Consider the following 16,479-nt stretch of genomic DNA (forward strand, 5'->3'; position numbering starts at 1 on the left):
CTGGCGGAAAATTCAATTTGCCGCGGAGCTCCTTTAATATGCGGCGCGTCTTAGGCCATTGTCTTCCCCGACTCCCCTCCAACTGGTAAAGATCCCCCCCCAAAACGGCTTTCGAGCTGCGTTTCTGGTCTGGTCCTGTTTCCTGGCCAACTCCCTGTACCCCCCTGCCAAGGCCGTTTTAATTTAATATTCATAAGCAGCAGTTAATGAAAAGCATTTGAAGACATGGCGGAGGGCAAGGGAAGGGGGACACACAGGACATGTGTGGCAGGGCAGAACAGGACATGGCATGGCAGGAGGAGGAGGAGGAGACGGGGACCAGTAATATCATGCGATATTGCGTTGCTATAATAAAATGTCAAATATGTTTGACGCAATTTAACCGCAACACAATCTCGCCAGGGCTCTCCTGTGCCACTCGACGTCGCTTAAGGACCCTCAAGGCAGCCAGGTGGGATGTACCGGGGAATGGGGATTGCGACAACGTCGATGGCCGACACGACATGGCAGGTAAAATGGCAAATGGCTTCAGTTACCCATTGCAGATGCCCCGACAACCAGACGAGGGTGCGGAATATGGCAGATCGAGGGGACAAACGGGTTTAAAATGCTTTCAAAACATTTTTTACCTTTAAGAAAAAATCCAAAAAAGTCTAGATTTAACCAAAAACCCTTGCCAAAGCTGATTTTAATAGTTTAAAAAATTTAAATAAATTTAAAATTAGTACCCAGAGGTACTTAAAGGTCGATAAACCCTCAGCAAAAACTTAAATGCTATTGCTTTCGCGCGATGCTGCTGTTATTTTTATTAGCATAAAATGTGTACGTGAGAGAGGCCAATCTTAAAGAGCCGACACTAACCCAATCAGGGACCCCAAGAGCCAGGTGAATGGGGGTGCCACAAAAAGGGGGCCAAAGTCAATGTATTGATTTTTTTTTCCGTCGACAGGAAGAGCATTTTTCACCTGCCAATCGAAGACAAAGGCGAGATGCACAGGCCATTTGAGTTGTGGCCGCAATGAGACATATATATATATCCAGCAAGGATATCAGGCAAGGATGCAGGCTGGGAGGAAAAACAGGTGAAAAAGAGCTCGAAGAAGACCTTGTCCCTGCGGCCAGCAAAACAGTCAATAAAAGTCCACTTACATTTCCTGCCGACATCTCAATTATTTTCCTTTCTCTCAGACACACACACACGGGGAGGAGCAGAATACACCTTTCAAAGATGTCCTTCGTACACTTCTGGCTTTGACATCCTCGAAATATTCGCTGTGCAATGATAATTCCAATTAAATTTTCAGGGAAAACGGTAGGCATTCATAAATATTTCAATATAGAGTACATATTCCTGGGAGAATTGATAATTTTGAGGTGGCAAAGGGTAAGCCAATTTAATTGATTAATTAACGAGAGAAAGTGAGAGGGTTAGGGGGAAAATCTAAGGGAAAATCAATGGAAAATCAGCAGCAATCACAGGCGTGTTTAATGCTCAATAATTGCATGAATTTGTGATGAGACTTTAAGAACCGCAGGGAGTATTTATTCTTGATAGCTTAATCCTGCTCCTAGGAGAAAATCAAACACGGCCAGGAAATGGCTTAATGAATGGCCTTCGAAATGGAAAACTGGGCGAAGCAGAGGCACCCAGCAATTGGAAAACGGAGAACGACTCCCCCGAGGAGCTCCAATTAAGCAAAAGGGAAACGGACAACGGCCAAATCGCTTAGCTCCTCCTGAGAAGTTGTGTTCGAAAACACTCGAAATGAACAAACCCATTTCGGAGCAACTTAAGATGATTACCGGGGCCCCAGGTCCGTCTCCGTGTCCGTCTCCTCGAGACTTGAGAAGGGCGGACAGCCGGCAATACAATGCCAAACAATTCATTTTGGCAAAAGCGCGGATTTCTTTCGCTTCGCCTCGCTGGGGGATAAAGCAGAACCGGAGAATTAGGGAAGCAGGATAAAGGAGCCGGGTGGGGAGGGGGGAGCAAAACCTGAAGCTGGGAATCCCGTCAAGCTGGCATAATCTGCTCTTCTCGCCGCATTCTCTCCGCTTGCTTATTTGCATAAAATAATTGAAAGGCGAAATTTAAAAGAATCAACAAAGGCGAAAAGCAGGGAAAACACAGAGCGCGAAAACAGGGAAACGCACTCGAGAAAATCCCCAGAAAAAACAGAGAGCGCGGAGTCGCAGGACTCGCACAAAGGATAACGGTCAAGTGAGCGGCTGCACTACACCTCCGACGAGTGCACTAATTACGACGGATGCAAGGCCTGCCGGGTTTACAGTAAGAGAAATTAGGGGTAGGTTATGCCATTAACTTTGAACTTTGAACTTTGAATTTTGACATATGTTATATATTGGTGACAAACAATGTTTAGGTGTATTAATCAGAATTCTATAACAAATATAAATAATTAACTAATTGCTTTTGCATCAGGCACTTGGCTGAATGAAGTGTAGTACGTGGTTGAGAGCTCGGTTGAAGCAGGGTGAAGGTGACAGTCTCTTATCAACGGATTCTCGGAATCCCGCGATGGCTTCCGAAGAAGCATCCGATCTAAGTTGGGAATGATAAGAACTATTTATAACGATGACCGCACTCTCTGCGTGCACGTTTATATATATATACATATATATATATATATAAACAACCGATTTTCAAGTATGATATATTTTTATTTAATTAGGTTCTTTAGACTAATTTTTGAAAACAATATCAATCAAGTGGCCGAATTTATTGGACACATAAAATGTGCCCTTTTTGCTGCATTTCCATTAGTTTTTCTAGCATCTCAGGTGTTATAGCGATGATTTCTGCACGAATATTAGCCATGATCTCGTCATGATCTTGAATGCTTATAAAATAAATCTTTCTGAAAAGTAAGGAAGACCCCTTTTTTAATAAATGAATTGTAAGGAGTTATTATTTTAAAATATAACTTTATTTAAAACGATAAATACGAATTTGGCTAAGTTTCATTGTCCGCCTGGCAAATATAAAATAATAAATAATTGCAAAAGAAGTCCCACATTCTGCCATCTTCCAAAAAGACGCAGTTCTCCTCATGATTTTTGTCGGTTGGTTGTCCCATACCCCACTTTAAAAATGGTAGTGGTTTGTGTGAGGCCACAGATACGAAGTGGCCCTCAATTTCTCGATCATTAATGCCTAGCCAATAGGACCAATTAGCAAGGTTTGATATAATGGCATTGATTTCATCTTCATTTCGAAAGGAGGCTAAGTAACCTCCCATCTCACGACACTTTCTCTCAGCAGTCTCCCGATTCGTATATTCATATACAATTCGAAAATATCTGTTACCGAATAGATTGAAACCAGATGGAATTGTAATCGTGGATGAAGCCGGGACTCCCGCCTTCGCTGCTTGTTGGGGCACTGCCGTCTTATTCGATTTTGCCTGTAATTGACTTTTCACCTCGGCAGCATCTGTCTTGTTCTGAACTAACTGCAGTTGATTTACAACCGTCTGAAGTTGGTTTTCAATCTTATTTTGTACCGCAATCAGACTGTCTTCTAGTTTAGCCTCCAGTTTCGTTTGCATCTCCTGAAGTTGTCTTCCCAGCTTTGCTACGACTCCTTGTAGTTGTCCTGCCAGTTTGGTTTGTACCGCAATCTGCTCTTCCAGCTTATTTTCCACTCCTTGTAGTTGACCTTCCAGCTTGGCATGCACCTCCTGAGGCAGCTTGGCCTGCACTTGACCTATTTTCACCTCCAATCTCTCCAGCTTCGATTTGATTTCGTTGTCAGCATTACGAGTGATCGTGTTTCCCTGGTTCTGGGCCTTGGCGACTTCGTTAAGCCGTGGGCTAAGTTCAGTAAGACAGATGCTGTCGCACTGATTTTGTTTTGACTCCTCAAATATACCCCGACTGATCCTCCGCGAAGGATCCTTGCAGGACACAGGCGGCCAGCGCCCAAAGGAAGAAGATAGCAAAGTTCTGCATCCTTTTACTAGGGGATTAAAAGACCGCGTAAGTTAAAAGTCTTTGGTAAACTGATTCCCGAAATATTTAAAGACTTTCGAAGAGGCATCCGGCTTCGGCTGGGATCGATAAGAGCTTTAAATATATATACACAAATATATAGAGAAGACGGCACTCCCTGTGCTCGTGGAGGTATACGCAAAATATGCATGGACTTATGTAGGATGAGCAATATACAAAATGATACACAACAAATCAACGGATTCCCGAAATCAGGCCATGGCTTCCGAAGAAGCATTCGAATGCTAAGTTTTGGATTGATAAGAACTATGTATAAAGATGACGGCACATTTTCAAATTAATGCATTATTTTTTTATTTTATTTATTATCTTTATTTAACAAACATATAAACGATCTGTATAGGAAAGTGCTAAACTGTAAATATAAAATGTTCAATTTATTTTTTAGCTTTTTTGATTGCTTTTTGCATTTGGCCGAAATAATAGGGTATACAAAGGACGGCTACCTAGGTTGTGTTTATTGTTTTCTTTAATTGTTGTTTAATTTCTTAAAAAAAAATTAATATTTTATAGAAAAAATGTATGTTAAGAAAGTTGTTTACTTAAATTAGGAAAGCTTTTAAAATTATTAAAAAAATGGTTTTATTCTCCCAAAGGTATAACCCACCCTAGAACTTAACCCACAATTGTCCTGAATCCTAATAGGGGGATCTTTGGCTCCATTTTGTTTTTCTGTTTTGTTTAATTGGCTTCGCGTCGCGAGAACTTTGTTTGGTCTCGACGGGAATCACGATTGTTGCCTCCTGCCGATTGACTAATTGGCCAGAAGGAGGAGGAGCAACAGCAGAGACAGAGCCACAGGAAGTCGGAACGAGGAGGAGGAGGAGGAGGAGCCTGCCTGCCTTAAGTGTCGAGGCAAATCATTCACTTATTCAATTTGCCAACGATGCGAATTCGATTCGATTAAATTGCGACTGTGATGCCGCCGTGCAATTAGTTGGCCAGGACAGCAGCACCCAGCACTCCACTCAAAGGATGCTAATGCAATCTTTGACGTCCAATTGAATGGAATTAAATCGAGCATACTGGGTGTAATAATAATAGCCCGTCTCTACACGTGTCCCTCGTCCAACGCTCGTTATGTGTCCATCGATGCTCATAATTGAGTTAACTCTGTGTGACTGCTGCAATCACTGCATCATCCTCCCTGCAGCTCCGCCTTCTCCTGGTGTCGCTTAATTGACAGCGACGTATTTAAATGGAAATGCCCCGATGATGGACAACGGATGGAGACGTCGTCGGGATGTACAAAATGTGATTTTATTGCCACACAGCTGCTCCGCCGGGCAATGTTTGGAACAGAGATGCTCTTGGTTTTCACTGATACTTGGCTTTAATTTATTATCGAGATGAAAGTTTAAGTTATTTTTAAAATGTAACGTACATAGTTGAATAAGATTTAAATTCCCCTTTGAATAGTTATATTTCACTGCCAAATCCATACCAATATCACCTATCGAACCCCAGTTGCAACATCACTGACGACTGCTGTCTCCGCCTCACAATTGTCGTTTCATCGACTTAATTGAATCTGCCTTCCAAGCGTGGGATATCAGGGACAAGGAGGACAGGGTGGGGATCGGCTACAGGTACATAAGTAAATCCTGGTGTCAGGTGTGGCGGAGTATTGCTGGCTCAGCGTCAGGCGGCGGGAAGCCTTTGTAATTTAAATTCCCTGTCGGGATTGCTGATGCGGCTCCTTCGCCGAAATAAACGTCAGGTAAACGACATAACGCATACTTTTTTAATTATGCAAAGAGCCGGAGGGGAAGTCGTCTCCAGTCTCCGGGAAAGCCAAGAACCGGGAGCTGATTGATTGACGACAAGCGCCACTCCGAACGAAACAATTGATGACGAGGCGAGGCGGCGGGAGAGAAACTGATGCCCCCATCGGAAGCGCAAATCTGGGCAAGCCCGCTAATGGCTTCCAATCCTCCTCCTCGGATGCTGAGCTGAGCCCTACCCTGGCACAACTATCGATGTCGTGGACTTTTCAGCGAACGACAAACAGCAGCCATTACGGCGCTCACTGGAGGGGGAGGGCGCTCCTCCTTATCCTGCTTCCGTTTCTTCTGAATCTTTAAGCTCTGCAGAAAACCATGACCAGGACACTCTCTCTCTCTCTCTACGTTAATGGTTCTGGAGGAGATTTAACAAAGGAAGCAACTTTAAGGGACAAGCGGAAGTCCATTTAAAGTCTGGATTTTGTGTAAAAGCTTTGGGAAACGAATCAATATTTCACAGAGTTTATTTCGCAGGGAATTCCTTCTCAGGAGACTCATTCTTAAACTCCAACTGGACTATATATTTTTTGGACATCTTCGATCTTGACGTGTTCAGTGAGTTATCATTTTTATTTTGGTTTTCTGCAAGTCTAAAAGTTTAAACATTAGTTTTCATTAAATGTACTCTTTCCTCTTCCGGTGAATGCAATCGAATGGGATTCGATTTGCCGCGAGCTAGGCTCCTCTTGCCTCCACATTCTGGCATTCACTGCCTCTTCCCTGTGGCCCCTTCTCGGTTATTGGCTCTTCCGGCAAACTGGCTGACAAGTTTCGAATTTCTTGGCGCTTCAATAATAATAACGCAGCACTCGCGCAGCTCTCGAAGGGTTTGGGCGATGGTCCAGTCCTCGAGGTTCTCAGGACTGCCGCAGCTAGACGCGAAAGAAGCTGCCTTTGGCTTCCTAAGTCCGCACACATCGCTGCACATTTATTTCCGGCAAATTAGGCTCAGCACGGTCCGGGAATCCCACGCCTACGCAGAACCTGGAGCTGGAGCTGGCATCTTTTGGCAAGCCGCTTTGCGATTCAAACGTTGACGTTGCTCATACGCCCCGACGACCCGGACGACCTCAAGCCCCGGGAGCTCTGGAACCCCAAAAACCCCAACCGTTGTCAATGCGAAAACATGAAAATGATAACAGACAATTTATTGAAGCGCACACACACATACACTAAGAGAGAGAGAAAGGACATGCACAGGACATACCGCCGGTCGCTCAAAAGTAGGCAATGCGAATGGCCATGATTATTATGATTTGTCGATTCCCAGCCTACTTCTCATTCTCCTCCTGCTCTTGCTCCTCTTTCGTCCTTACATCAGTTTGAGGTTTGTTTTATTTATGGTTGTCCATCGTCCTGTGCACGGTCAGAAATCAACTGTCTCCAGCGAAACATGTCCTAGGAGCCCTTGACCCTCCTCAGATGTGAAGTAACGAACTCCGAAAAGGACAACTTACTGGATTTTGGGCTTTATTTAGATTTTCAAAGGCTTCTATGGTTACCTGAGACTCTTGAAGAGGCAGAAATCATTTGAAAACACTTGTGGAATATCAAATAATTTAATTATATTCACCAAAAAAAATCCCTCCCCTGTTAGTTTTAGCTAAAGACCCTGACTAACCCCAGTATTTCTGCTACCCAAACTCCTTCTTTATTCAAATGTATTCTATCTGTTTTATTAGGCCCCAATCCCGACCAGAATTCAATCCATTATCCTCACCGGGACACACACTAGTACCTGCCTTCCTTTTCGTGACAAATATGCAGCGCTCGCTCTTGAAAACGAAGCTATTTTGCATGTTTTTGATTTTGTACGCACGAGGGGAAACGCTGGCATCTGGATGGAGGAGGTTAGGCCTCATCCTAGGGCAAAGGTCGCCTCGAGAAAGAGCTCCCAGAGGCGGCCGCCATCAACAGCTTAGCAGCCCGTGTCAATGGGCTCTCGGCGCGTGAGAATTTGTTGCCCTGCAAGCTTAGGGGGTTGGCAAGGTGAAGGAGATGGAGCAGGAGAAGGAGTTCCTCCAAGACAGGTGAGGCAGGGCTCACCTGAGCCGCATACATCACCGTCTCCCCGGCACCCCGGCAACTTACCGACACAGGGCCCATGTTTAGTAGACAGTTTTATTTACGCTGATGGCCATAAATATTTGAATTACAATATAATATTTAAGACCGAAGCCAGAGCTCCGTTCAGCTCGGCTCAGCTCCTCGTAGCTTCTCCGGGAAGCGGAAAGAGTGAAAGATTTATGGCCGCCGCAAATCTACGCCAGCCACTTAATGCATTTTAATTTATTAAGCTGTCAATCTGCCAGGTGGAGCCCTCGCACACCTGGCCATGTCGCACATGTGACTGGGATAGGGATTGAGATTGAGATTGAGATTGGGCCTGCGAAGAGTTATGAGACTTGTCGTGGACACGAACGGCATCCAAGTTGACTGCATTAGAGTAGCCACAAGTAACAAGTAACTTTCTTCGTTGAGAACCCAATGTCGTTGCTTGCCAGTCACTTGTCGCCTGTCATTCCGCCGTCAGTAGTCCTCGCCGGACTCCAGCCAAATGGCCAATTTCAATTAGTGATGCAGAGCCGGAGCTCCTGGACCTGCAGAGCTTACAAACGCAGGACACACACGCGTGGGCCGAAGAGTGTCCTTGCAACAGGCCGCCTACACTGGGAGAAATGGAGAGCGACAACCAGATATCATTTGAAGTGTCATAGAATTATAACATCGAATCAAAAATCGAGCATAACTGAGCCAAAAATATTAAAATTTTTTAAAGTGATATTTTCCATATTTTTAAGGATACTTTTTTCGAAAAGGTTAAAATAAAAAAAACCATAACTATGTCAAAAACGCATCAAATTCAATTTGGAAAGCTTTTCTATGCTAGTTTTTTCTGGGTTAACAAATCTCCATACTTCATTAAATTTTTTAAGAAATCAAAATTTAGGTAAATTTTTGAGAATTTTAATGATGTAACCCCTTATCAAATTTTGAAAAAAAAAATTTTTCTGGCGGACATGTCTAGAAAGACTCGCCTGTTGATGCTGATCAAGAATATATATGGTTTATAGGGTCGGAAATGACTCTTTCATTGCTTTGCAAGCTTCTGACTAAAATAATAATAAACAAAAAAGCCCGTTTTCAGACACCTATTACAAACTAATTCAAAGAGCAGATCAATAGAATATATTCCCAAATATTCCCAAATATTTCCATATATTACCCTATAGTTTTTTTATTCTTATTAATTGTTTTTCCAGTGCATTCGATTCACAACAACCTGCTGCCTGCCTGCCTGGCTGGCTGGCTGTTTAAATATGAGCAACAGATTAAAACTTAATTTAAAGTTGACCCTGCCCGCCCTGGGTTTCGTGTTTCCACTTCAAGTTTAATTAATATGTTAAGCCCGTAAAAGCCGCATCGGTAAACTAACCCCGGCAGCCTGTTCTTCCTTCCGTCTCCTCTGTGCGTGTGTTTGTTTTTTGTTGTTGCCAGGATCCTTCTTCCCCTTCATATTATTTCCCCCCAAGCTTGGGCAAACACAAAGGCATCCGGACTCGGATTCGGGATTCCGAATTCCGAAGAGGGAGTAGCTGGAGGAGATGATGAAGGTTGGTTGAAGCATCTTGAACGCCGGCTTACATGTGTAGCTGAGGAAGGACTGCCTGTGAATACCAATTGTCTGGCAAGTCCTACTTACATTTCATCTGCGTGTGCAGTGTTAATCCGCAAAAATCGGTTCTATATATGCTATAGTGAGGCTATATGCAGCCACATATATATGCTCGGATGCTATATGCTCCTCTGCATTGTCTCTAATGCGTGCTTAAAGCGCATTTCCAGCGTTTCGAGCACCGCCAGCACGGTTGAGTGGGTACAACTGCGGTAATTTTGCTAGCAGTCTTTTTATTCGATTTACTTATAAACTAAAACCACAAGGAGTTGGCTTAAAGGCTATAGAAATTTGTTAATTAGGTTCCTTTTTGACTCCTCTCAAGAGCTCAGTTACAGACATAATATCTCCCTATAAATAAGGTAATAAACGTACCTATTTAACCCACCGCTGCTGTGGCTACATGCCCAAATGCAGCAACAAAGCTGGCACAAAGCGTGTCCGCCACTCGACAACAAATGCGCTGTAATTTGAGGCGACAAGTGTGCAAAACGCAAAATTTAAATGCATTTCACGCACTGCGGCTGACGCACAGCGCCACCACCCTCCCCCACGTATCCACTAATCCTGGCAAATCCGCGGAATGTCCACCACCAGCTGTCACGTCAAGTGACAGGCCTGTCGCCGCCAGCCAGTGCCCACTGTGGCGGCTTCTGCTGCTGCACTCGAAACGCAACAGCAACCAGCACTTGACCAATTTACGCGGGGATTTCAATTAAACAGGGACACGGAGTGTCCTTTGTTAGGCCTTTTTTTATGGCCTTGCTTATCAGCCGGAATGGAGCAGCAATTAGAGCGAAAGAGTGATTTATCTAATTAGCTGCGGGACACGCCACTTCCACCATAAAATCGCAAATTCGGGCAACTCTCCACCTGTCTTGGTTGCTTGAAGAGGATTCAAGGAGTCACGCACACTGGCCATGGATAAAAGTTTTGGACTTTTGCTATTAATATTTAATTTAATAATACTAAGATGAAGTAATCTAGAAAATCTAGAAAAGTCTTGAAGTTGTTCATTTTCCATTTAAATTTGATTTTTCAACTAAATTTGTATCCTTTCCTTGACTAAAGCTAGAAATTCCTTGGCCAAAAATGTAGTTATTTAAGACTAGAATAAATTTCCTTTCAGAATTTAAGAGTATGCAAATATCCTGGAGGAGGAAAGTCAACATTTTACAAGTTTTTCACACCCTGTGACGAGGCGAAGGAATATATATGAGAGAATATTAAAATCGCATTTTGCTTGAGGTGTTCGCTTTATAAAGCCATTAGGAACTATGCACTATGGTGGACCTGGGGGATGGATCGGATCCCTGGATGGATACACGCCGCAAGTGTCGGCTGTCGTCGGCCGGCATTTTAACACTTTAATCATTGAAATGCAAATTCCGGGCCCAGTTTTTGGGCCAAGACACATGTGTGTGTATGTTAACACAACGCCGAGTGTGACACGCCCCCCGGTTTCTGGAGAGGACAGCAGCAGCTCAGCAAGCAGTAGTGTTCCTGGGATTTAGCATATTTGGAGGCCGAGTCCCAGGCGCATTTTGAATTCAGACAGAGCAGGAGAGCTCCCTCCTCCGCTTGAAATAATGGAAATGAAGGCAAGCAAGGAGCTCGAAGCTTGGAGCGAATAAATTAACCTGCATCGCATTTATATTCGAAAGTAGTGGCCCAATGGAATGGCTTCTTTATTGCACGTAAATAAAGTCATAAAGTCATCATTACAACCGCGCCAACAAGGACCAAGACCCTGCAGAAGGGAAGCTGCAATGTCAGGTCGCAGCACAAAGGACAAACTTTTGTGACCGCGATAAAAATTCGCACAAATGTGCACAAATTACTTAAAACATATTAAAAACTGTTCGTCCTTTCCCCTCCCAAACAACAGTTTGCTCAAAACGTTGCAGAAATTAAAAACTCTTTGAAGCCACCGCTGCGGTGGTGGAGCTCTCGAGATAAAAGAAATTCTCCATATCCTTGGTTGGGGCAAGTTTTGTCAGCGAAGAGAACTCTCTTCCTCGAAAACAAGTGCAGTGCAACTTTCGCTGGAAACTCTGAATGTGTAGCTGTTCCCCATTGAGAGGAAACTTGAGTAATTTAGTTTAAAGGCTAGCACATTATTATTGTCACGAAATATTATCAACAAAGTTGTGATTAAAATTATAATTTTGGAAATTAATGTATGAAGTTACGCTATGTTTTATGCTTTTATTTTATATATTTTTTTATTTTGAAGTTAAATGTTTATATAAACTGTATACTCTACATTTTGTGGCCGAATTATGTTTATAGTATTTAAAATTAGCGCCATATGGGCAGCATTGTTCGATATGTTTTGCATAGAGATGGAACTAAACATGATGTAACAGTGTGCAAGGTGATGAACATATTCAGCTATCTCTCTTTCTCTTATGGGGGATTATTGATATCGAAAGCCCATCCGCGTGTTATCGTTGCAAATGCCATCTCTATCTCGCCGGCAAGTGAATTAAAAACATTGGATAATCCGGATTCCCAAGTATGCTAAACCTATCCCTTGTGCTGCGGGTGCAAACCTCCAGACAAGTCGCCTCCTATGCCACCGCGGCGGCCACCAAGCCAAAGCCTCAACCCACAAAGACGCGTGAAAAGTCCAGAAAGCAGCAGCCGGAGCAGCCCCTAATCTCGTGCCGGCGCACGCAGTTCAATTTAAGCCAACACGAGCGCCCAGATGCCAAGTTCGGCAGCCTGGCACTGGCCTCCAGCGGCTGGCTGCACCACAAGTCCAAGGGCGACTACTTCATCCTGAATGCCAGCGTCAGAGCAGAGGAATTGCAGCGGGAGATGCAGAGTGTGGAGGCCTTCCTGGAGACCTCAGCTGTAAAGGTTCACCCACAGCTACTGGAGAACCTGCGCGGGGAACTGGGAGTCCGACAGCTGACCGGCATCCAGGTACAGGGCCTGCCCATTGTCAACGAGGGCGGCCACTGCCTGATTGCTGCAGAGACGGGATGCGGCAAAACCCTAACCTATCTGCTGCCCATTTTGGACAGGCTGCTCCAGCAAAAGGCGCCCGAACGCAGGCTCAATACGCCCCGTGTTCTGATACTGACACCGGGCCGGGAGTTGGCCACACAGATAGCCGCGGTGGCCGAGAAGCTCACCCAGGGCACCGGCCTGAAGGTGAGATCCCTCCTAGGCGGCAACACCAAACAGCTGATGATGAGCCCGCAGTTCGAGGAGGTGGATGTACTGGTGGCCACTCTGGGTGCCCTAAGCAAGCTGGTGACCACTGGCATCTACCGGATGGAGCAAGTGCGTCACCTGGTGCTCGATGAAGCGGACACGCTGCTGGATGACACCTTTACGGACAAGCTGACCTACTTCCTCAGGCGGTTTCCCGTGAGTACTTGGAGCAATGCCAGGAGGGAGCTTGCCTAACCTCCTCGTCCTCCTTATACCCTCTATAGTTCCACTTGGTTCACAAGCCGGATGCCGGTACCCAGCTCATCCTGGCCTCTGCCACGATGCCCACAAATACCAGGGAGATCTTGCACAGGGTCATTGATGTGGACACCATCCGAGAGGTGGTGAGTCCGCACCTGCACCACCTGATGCCGCACGTGACCCAGAAGTTCCTGCGCCTGTCCAAGGCCGACCGGCCCGCCACCTTACTCTCGCTGGTCAAGCAGGACCTGGCCAAGCGACGACCCCTGATCCTGTTCAGCAACAAGTCGGCAACCAGCGACTACGTCTCCATCTTCCTCAACAACAGCGGCGTGAACTGCCTCAACCTGAACGGCGACATGCTAATGAAGATCCGCCTAGGCCGCTTTGAGCAGTTCCAGAACGGTGGCTGTGACGTGCTCTCCACCACGGACGTGGGCAGTCGTGGCCTGGACACCACCCGGGCCCGGCATGTCATCAACTTTGACTTCCCCTTGCACGTCTCCGATTATATCCATCGCTGCGGGCGTATTGGTCGCGTGGGCAGCGTGGACAAGGCGCTGGTCACCAACCTGATCTCGTCGAGACGCGAGATTGACGTTGTCCAGCGGATAGAGCATGCGGCGCGGACGGGCGGCTTGCTGCCGGATGTGAATGCCAACATTAGGAACATCATCAACAAGCGAATAATGGCCGAGATGAAGGCGGCGGGTGTGCCCGTTCCACAACAGGCACAGGAGGAGGCCTTTTAGTTGTTGTTTCTTTGTTTTGCGAGTCAATTAAAGTTGTGTTTTCCTGAAGATACTGGATTCCTGACTTCCAGGATAAATTATTGTCCCTGAAAGGTACCTTACTCCCCCTTAAGCTCCCTAGTGGTTTCATCCCTCTCCCCATAATGAGCCGCCAATAATCTACAGTGAAAGTCTAGAGTTTTTGCTTTTATTGAGATCCCCTCCGGCTTCCTCCTTCCTCCCATCAATCAGATCCTCAGATAGTGATAGCCACTGGTTGGCGGCCATCTTCTCACATTTGTCAGCGGCTTGAATAGCTTTCGCTTGGCAATGAGAATGTCGGAGGAACTGCCGCCAGCCACCGCAGCAACACTTCCACCATTTGCCGCCGACGCAGGAGAGTCCAGGGAAACAGCCGTAACCTGGGCCTTGGGCTTGAGCAGCATCGGTCGGCAGCCGGCGAACTTGAAACGTATGTTGCCAGCGCAGTTGAGCTGCAAATTCGGCGGCTGGAGCTCGGGGAAGGCCTCCCGAAGGGTAGGCTTCGGCTTGAGGGCCTTGCTGGGATCATCACCATGGCACATGGCGGCCGCCAAGGTGCTCCATTCCAGGCGACGCACACCGGGCACGGATTCGATTCTGTAAGCGGGGGCCTTTGAGCCCACATAACGCCGGGTTACCATCTTCTCGTAGGCTCCTGGAAGAGACACAAAGGATAAGAAAGGGGTTTCTTGGAATCTCAACTCTTGAAACCTACGCGCATAATGCACCAGAAAGGGCTGGAGGGCGGCGGCTCCACATCCGTGCTCCAGCCACTCGTACAGGTAGATGTCATCCCGTCCGCCCAGGAAAATGGCAGCCGGAGCCAAGTCCCTCCACAGGCTCTCCGGGATCTCCGCCACGCGTAGCTTGTAGATGTAGGGTATAAACTCACGGAAGGCGTACTCGCCCAGGGCAATGAGTCCTCTCACCGCTCTGCTGATGTACTTAAAGTCTGAAAAAGGAAACTCTGAAGGAAACTCTGTGGAGGATTAGCTAGGGACACCCACCTCTCTCGCTGCAGACATCGCGACCCTCGAAGAATCTGGCCAGGCGACGCATGATTAGGAACAGGCACTCTGCCTGCAGGTAGCCACTCTGGGAGGCCAGCTGGCCAATGGTTTCGCAGAGCTCATCCACCAGGGCATTGCTCACGGGACTGGCAAAGTAGCTGGAGAGCTGTTGCGGCTCCTCCGGCTCGGGGGTGAGGCCCTCATCCTCCGTCTGCAAGCTGTAAATAGTGTGCTCCTCGGCAGGGAACTCCAGGGGCTCCTGGTCCGACTCTAGCTTGAGCTGCTGCTGCTCCTCCTCCAGCTCCATCTTGACCGGAGCCTGGCCGAGATCCGCCGCCGCCGCCGCTGCCTCTGGAGGAGGAGCTTCCAGCGGCGCCTTGATGGTCTCGTAGGGAGCCATCAGCTGGCTGACGAGCACCTCCGCCAGGTGGAAGTACTCCGGCCTACAGGCACTGTGGTTGGCATGCGCATTGTAGTTGCAGGCCCGGAGCAGCCGCCAGCAGCGCCGACTCAGTACGTCCTGCTGCTTGAAGGCCAGCAGCTGCACCATTTTGCTGACCAGGACGCGGTAGACGGAACCCATGAGGGGCGTCTGGTAGGCGTGGGCCACGGCCTCGTTCTGAGACTTGCTGTCCGCAAAGAGGGCGGCCGTCACCAGATTCTGGACGCACTGCTTCAGCTGTTCCGCGTGCCTGTCCTCCACGGGCCGGATGCTATGGAAATCAACATCGTCGGCCATGGCCAGGCTGATCTCCTTTTGGAACTCCTCGCGCAGCTCGAAGATCTTGTCCGAATGGAAGTAGTAGCTGCCATCGTAGTCAATGCGGTCCCACTCACTGTCCATGGCGCCCAGCATGGGCGGCACATTGGCATCCTTGAGCACCTCGTTCACCAGGTCGTAGGTGACCACGCCGCCCGAGTGCCGCGAGTAGATCTTTACATTCTGGCAGGGAGACAAGGGATTAGCGAGATGGAAAACAATTGTGGAGGATTAGAGGCGCTTACGTTGATCAGTTCCCAGACCTTGTAGGAGGCATCTTCCGCCAGGCGGGCGCATACATCCTGCGACAGTTCCACATCCGTCTGGTCATGCTGCTCCCAGAAGATCTTGATGCTGCGCGGATCGAAGCCAGCGTAGCTCTTGTGATGACCCTGCAAAGAGGCATTGGATTTGTTCAGAGAAACCTAAGGATATAACCTTGCTTTAGCTCTCACCATTCGACTGGCGTTTCCTGAGGCCTCGCCGGCAGCTATTCCCGCTGCTCCGTGCCCGCCGCCTGCCACCGAAAACGAGGCATCGAACAGGTTGTAGTTCACCAGACTCGAGGTGGGTGTCGTGGGCGTTGTTACCATATTCAAATGCGTGGGCGTGGCCGGCAAATTGCCCACTGCCAAGCCCACGCCAGCGCCCACGCCCAGACCCAGGGCAGAGCCAGAAACGGCGACTGCACCGGCGGCGGCAGAGGCAAGAGATGCCGAGGAGGAGCTCTTGCTGCTGCCCAACTCCAATTTTGCGGTCTTGGAGCGCGATTTGGTGGACTTCTTGCTGACCTTGCTGTGCGATGACTTGTTCAGCTCGTCCGGATTGCCGGCACCCAGGTTTTTCATCGTCTCATCTGTTCTGTTGGTGGAGTTTCAGCGAAAAAACATTGGAGGTGGCGGCAAACAAAAAATAAACAAAAAATTTCGCAAGATTTGCAGCCAACCAGTGTTGGGTAATTTGCAAAAAGCAGTAACAGTAATCATAGGCAAGATTATCTGGCTTAAATTAGAAGTTT

General features: G+C 47.2%; 3 protein-coding genes across 3 annotated transcripts; 1 reads left to right on the forward strand and 2 right to left on the reverse strand.

Moving 5' to 3' along the window:
- Positions 1-2,439: 2,439 nt before the first annotated feature.
- Positions 2,440-3,972, reverse strand: lectin-21Ca. The gene is made up of 4 exons (XM_017173046.1): positions 3,893-3,972; positions 3,329-3,834; positions 3,037-3,175; positions 2,440-2,563 (listed from the first exon to the last, which is right to left on the reverse strand). Exons 1-4 carry the CDS (start codon positions 3,970-3,972, stop codon positions 2,440-2,442), a joined length of 849 nt encoding a protein of 282 aa, XP_017028535.1.
- Positions 3,973-11,916: 7,944 nt separating this feature from the next.
- Positions 11,917-13,718, forward strand: Dbp21E2 (putative ATP-dependent RNA helicase Dbp21E2). Its single transcript, XM_017173287.3, has 2 exons — positions 11,917-12,873; positions 12,942-13,718. The coding sequence occupies exons 1-2, from the start codon at positions 12,013-12,015 to the stop codon at positions 13,668-13,670; spliced, it is 1,590 nt and encodes a 529-aa protein (XP_017028776.1). The 5' UTR covers positions 11,917-12,012; the 3' UTR covers positions 13,671-13,718.
- Positions 13,719-13,830: 112 nt separating this feature from the next.
- On the reverse strand, positions 13,831-16,433 carry Saf6 (SAGA factor-like TAF6). The gene is made up of 5 exons (XM_017173276.3): positions 15,917-16,433; positions 15,707-15,853; positions 14,699-15,644; positions 14,407-14,643; positions 13,831-14,346 (listed from the first exon to the last, which is right to left on the reverse strand). Exons 1-5 carry the CDS (start codon positions 16,307-16,309, stop codon positions 13,898-13,900), a joined length of 2,172 nt encoding a protein of 723 aa, XP_017028765.1. The 5' UTR covers positions 16,310-16,433; the 3' UTR covers positions 13,831-13,897.
- Positions 16,434-16,479: the final 46 nt, after the last annotated feature.

The sequence above is a fragment of the Drosophila kikkawai genome, chromosome 2L (genome assembly GCF_030179895.1).
Source record: "Drosophila kikkawai strain 14028-0561.14 chromosome 2L, DkikHiC1v2, whole genome shotgun sequence".
Lineage (NCBI taxonomy): Eukaryota > Metazoa > Arthropoda > Insecta > Diptera > Drosophilidae > Drosophila > Drosophila kikkawai.

Bases quoted from the DNA above. Each gene is read 5' to 3' on its own strand.
- lectin-21Ca (XM_017173046.1), bottom strand. From the start codon at position 3,972: ATGCAGAACTTTGCTATCTTCTTCCTTTGGGCGCTGGCCGCCTGTGTC. The intron at 3,835-3,892 runs GTATATTTGAGG...TACTGAACTTAG, and splicing joins TTCGCGGAGGATCAGTCGGG to CCCACGGCTTAACGAAGTCG. The intron at 2,564-3,036 runs GTGGGACTTCTT...TTCCCAACTTAG, and splicing joins TTTTTGGAAGATGGCAGAAT to ATCGGATGCTTCTTCGGAAG.
- Saf6 (XM_017173276.3), bottom strand. From the start codon at position 16,309: ATGAAAAACCTGGGTGCCGGCAATCCGGACGAGCTGAACAAGTCATCG. The intron at 15,854-15,916 runs GTGAGAGCTAAA...GCCTCTTTGCAG, and splicing joins CAGGAAACGCCAGTCGAATG to GGTCATCACAAGAGCTACGC. The intron at 15,645-15,706 runs GTAAGCGCCTCT...TCTCCCTGCCAG, and splicing joins AGGTCTGGGAACTGATCAAC to AATGTAAAGATCTACTCGCG.
- Dbp21E2 (XM_017173287.3), top strand. From the start codon at position 12,013: ATGCTAAACCTATCCCTTGTGCTGCGGGTGCAAACCTCCAGACAAGTC. The intron at 12,874-12,941 runs GTGAGTACTTGG...TACCCTCTATAG, and splicing joins ACTTCCTCAGGCGGTTTCCC to TTCCACTTGGTTCACAAGCC.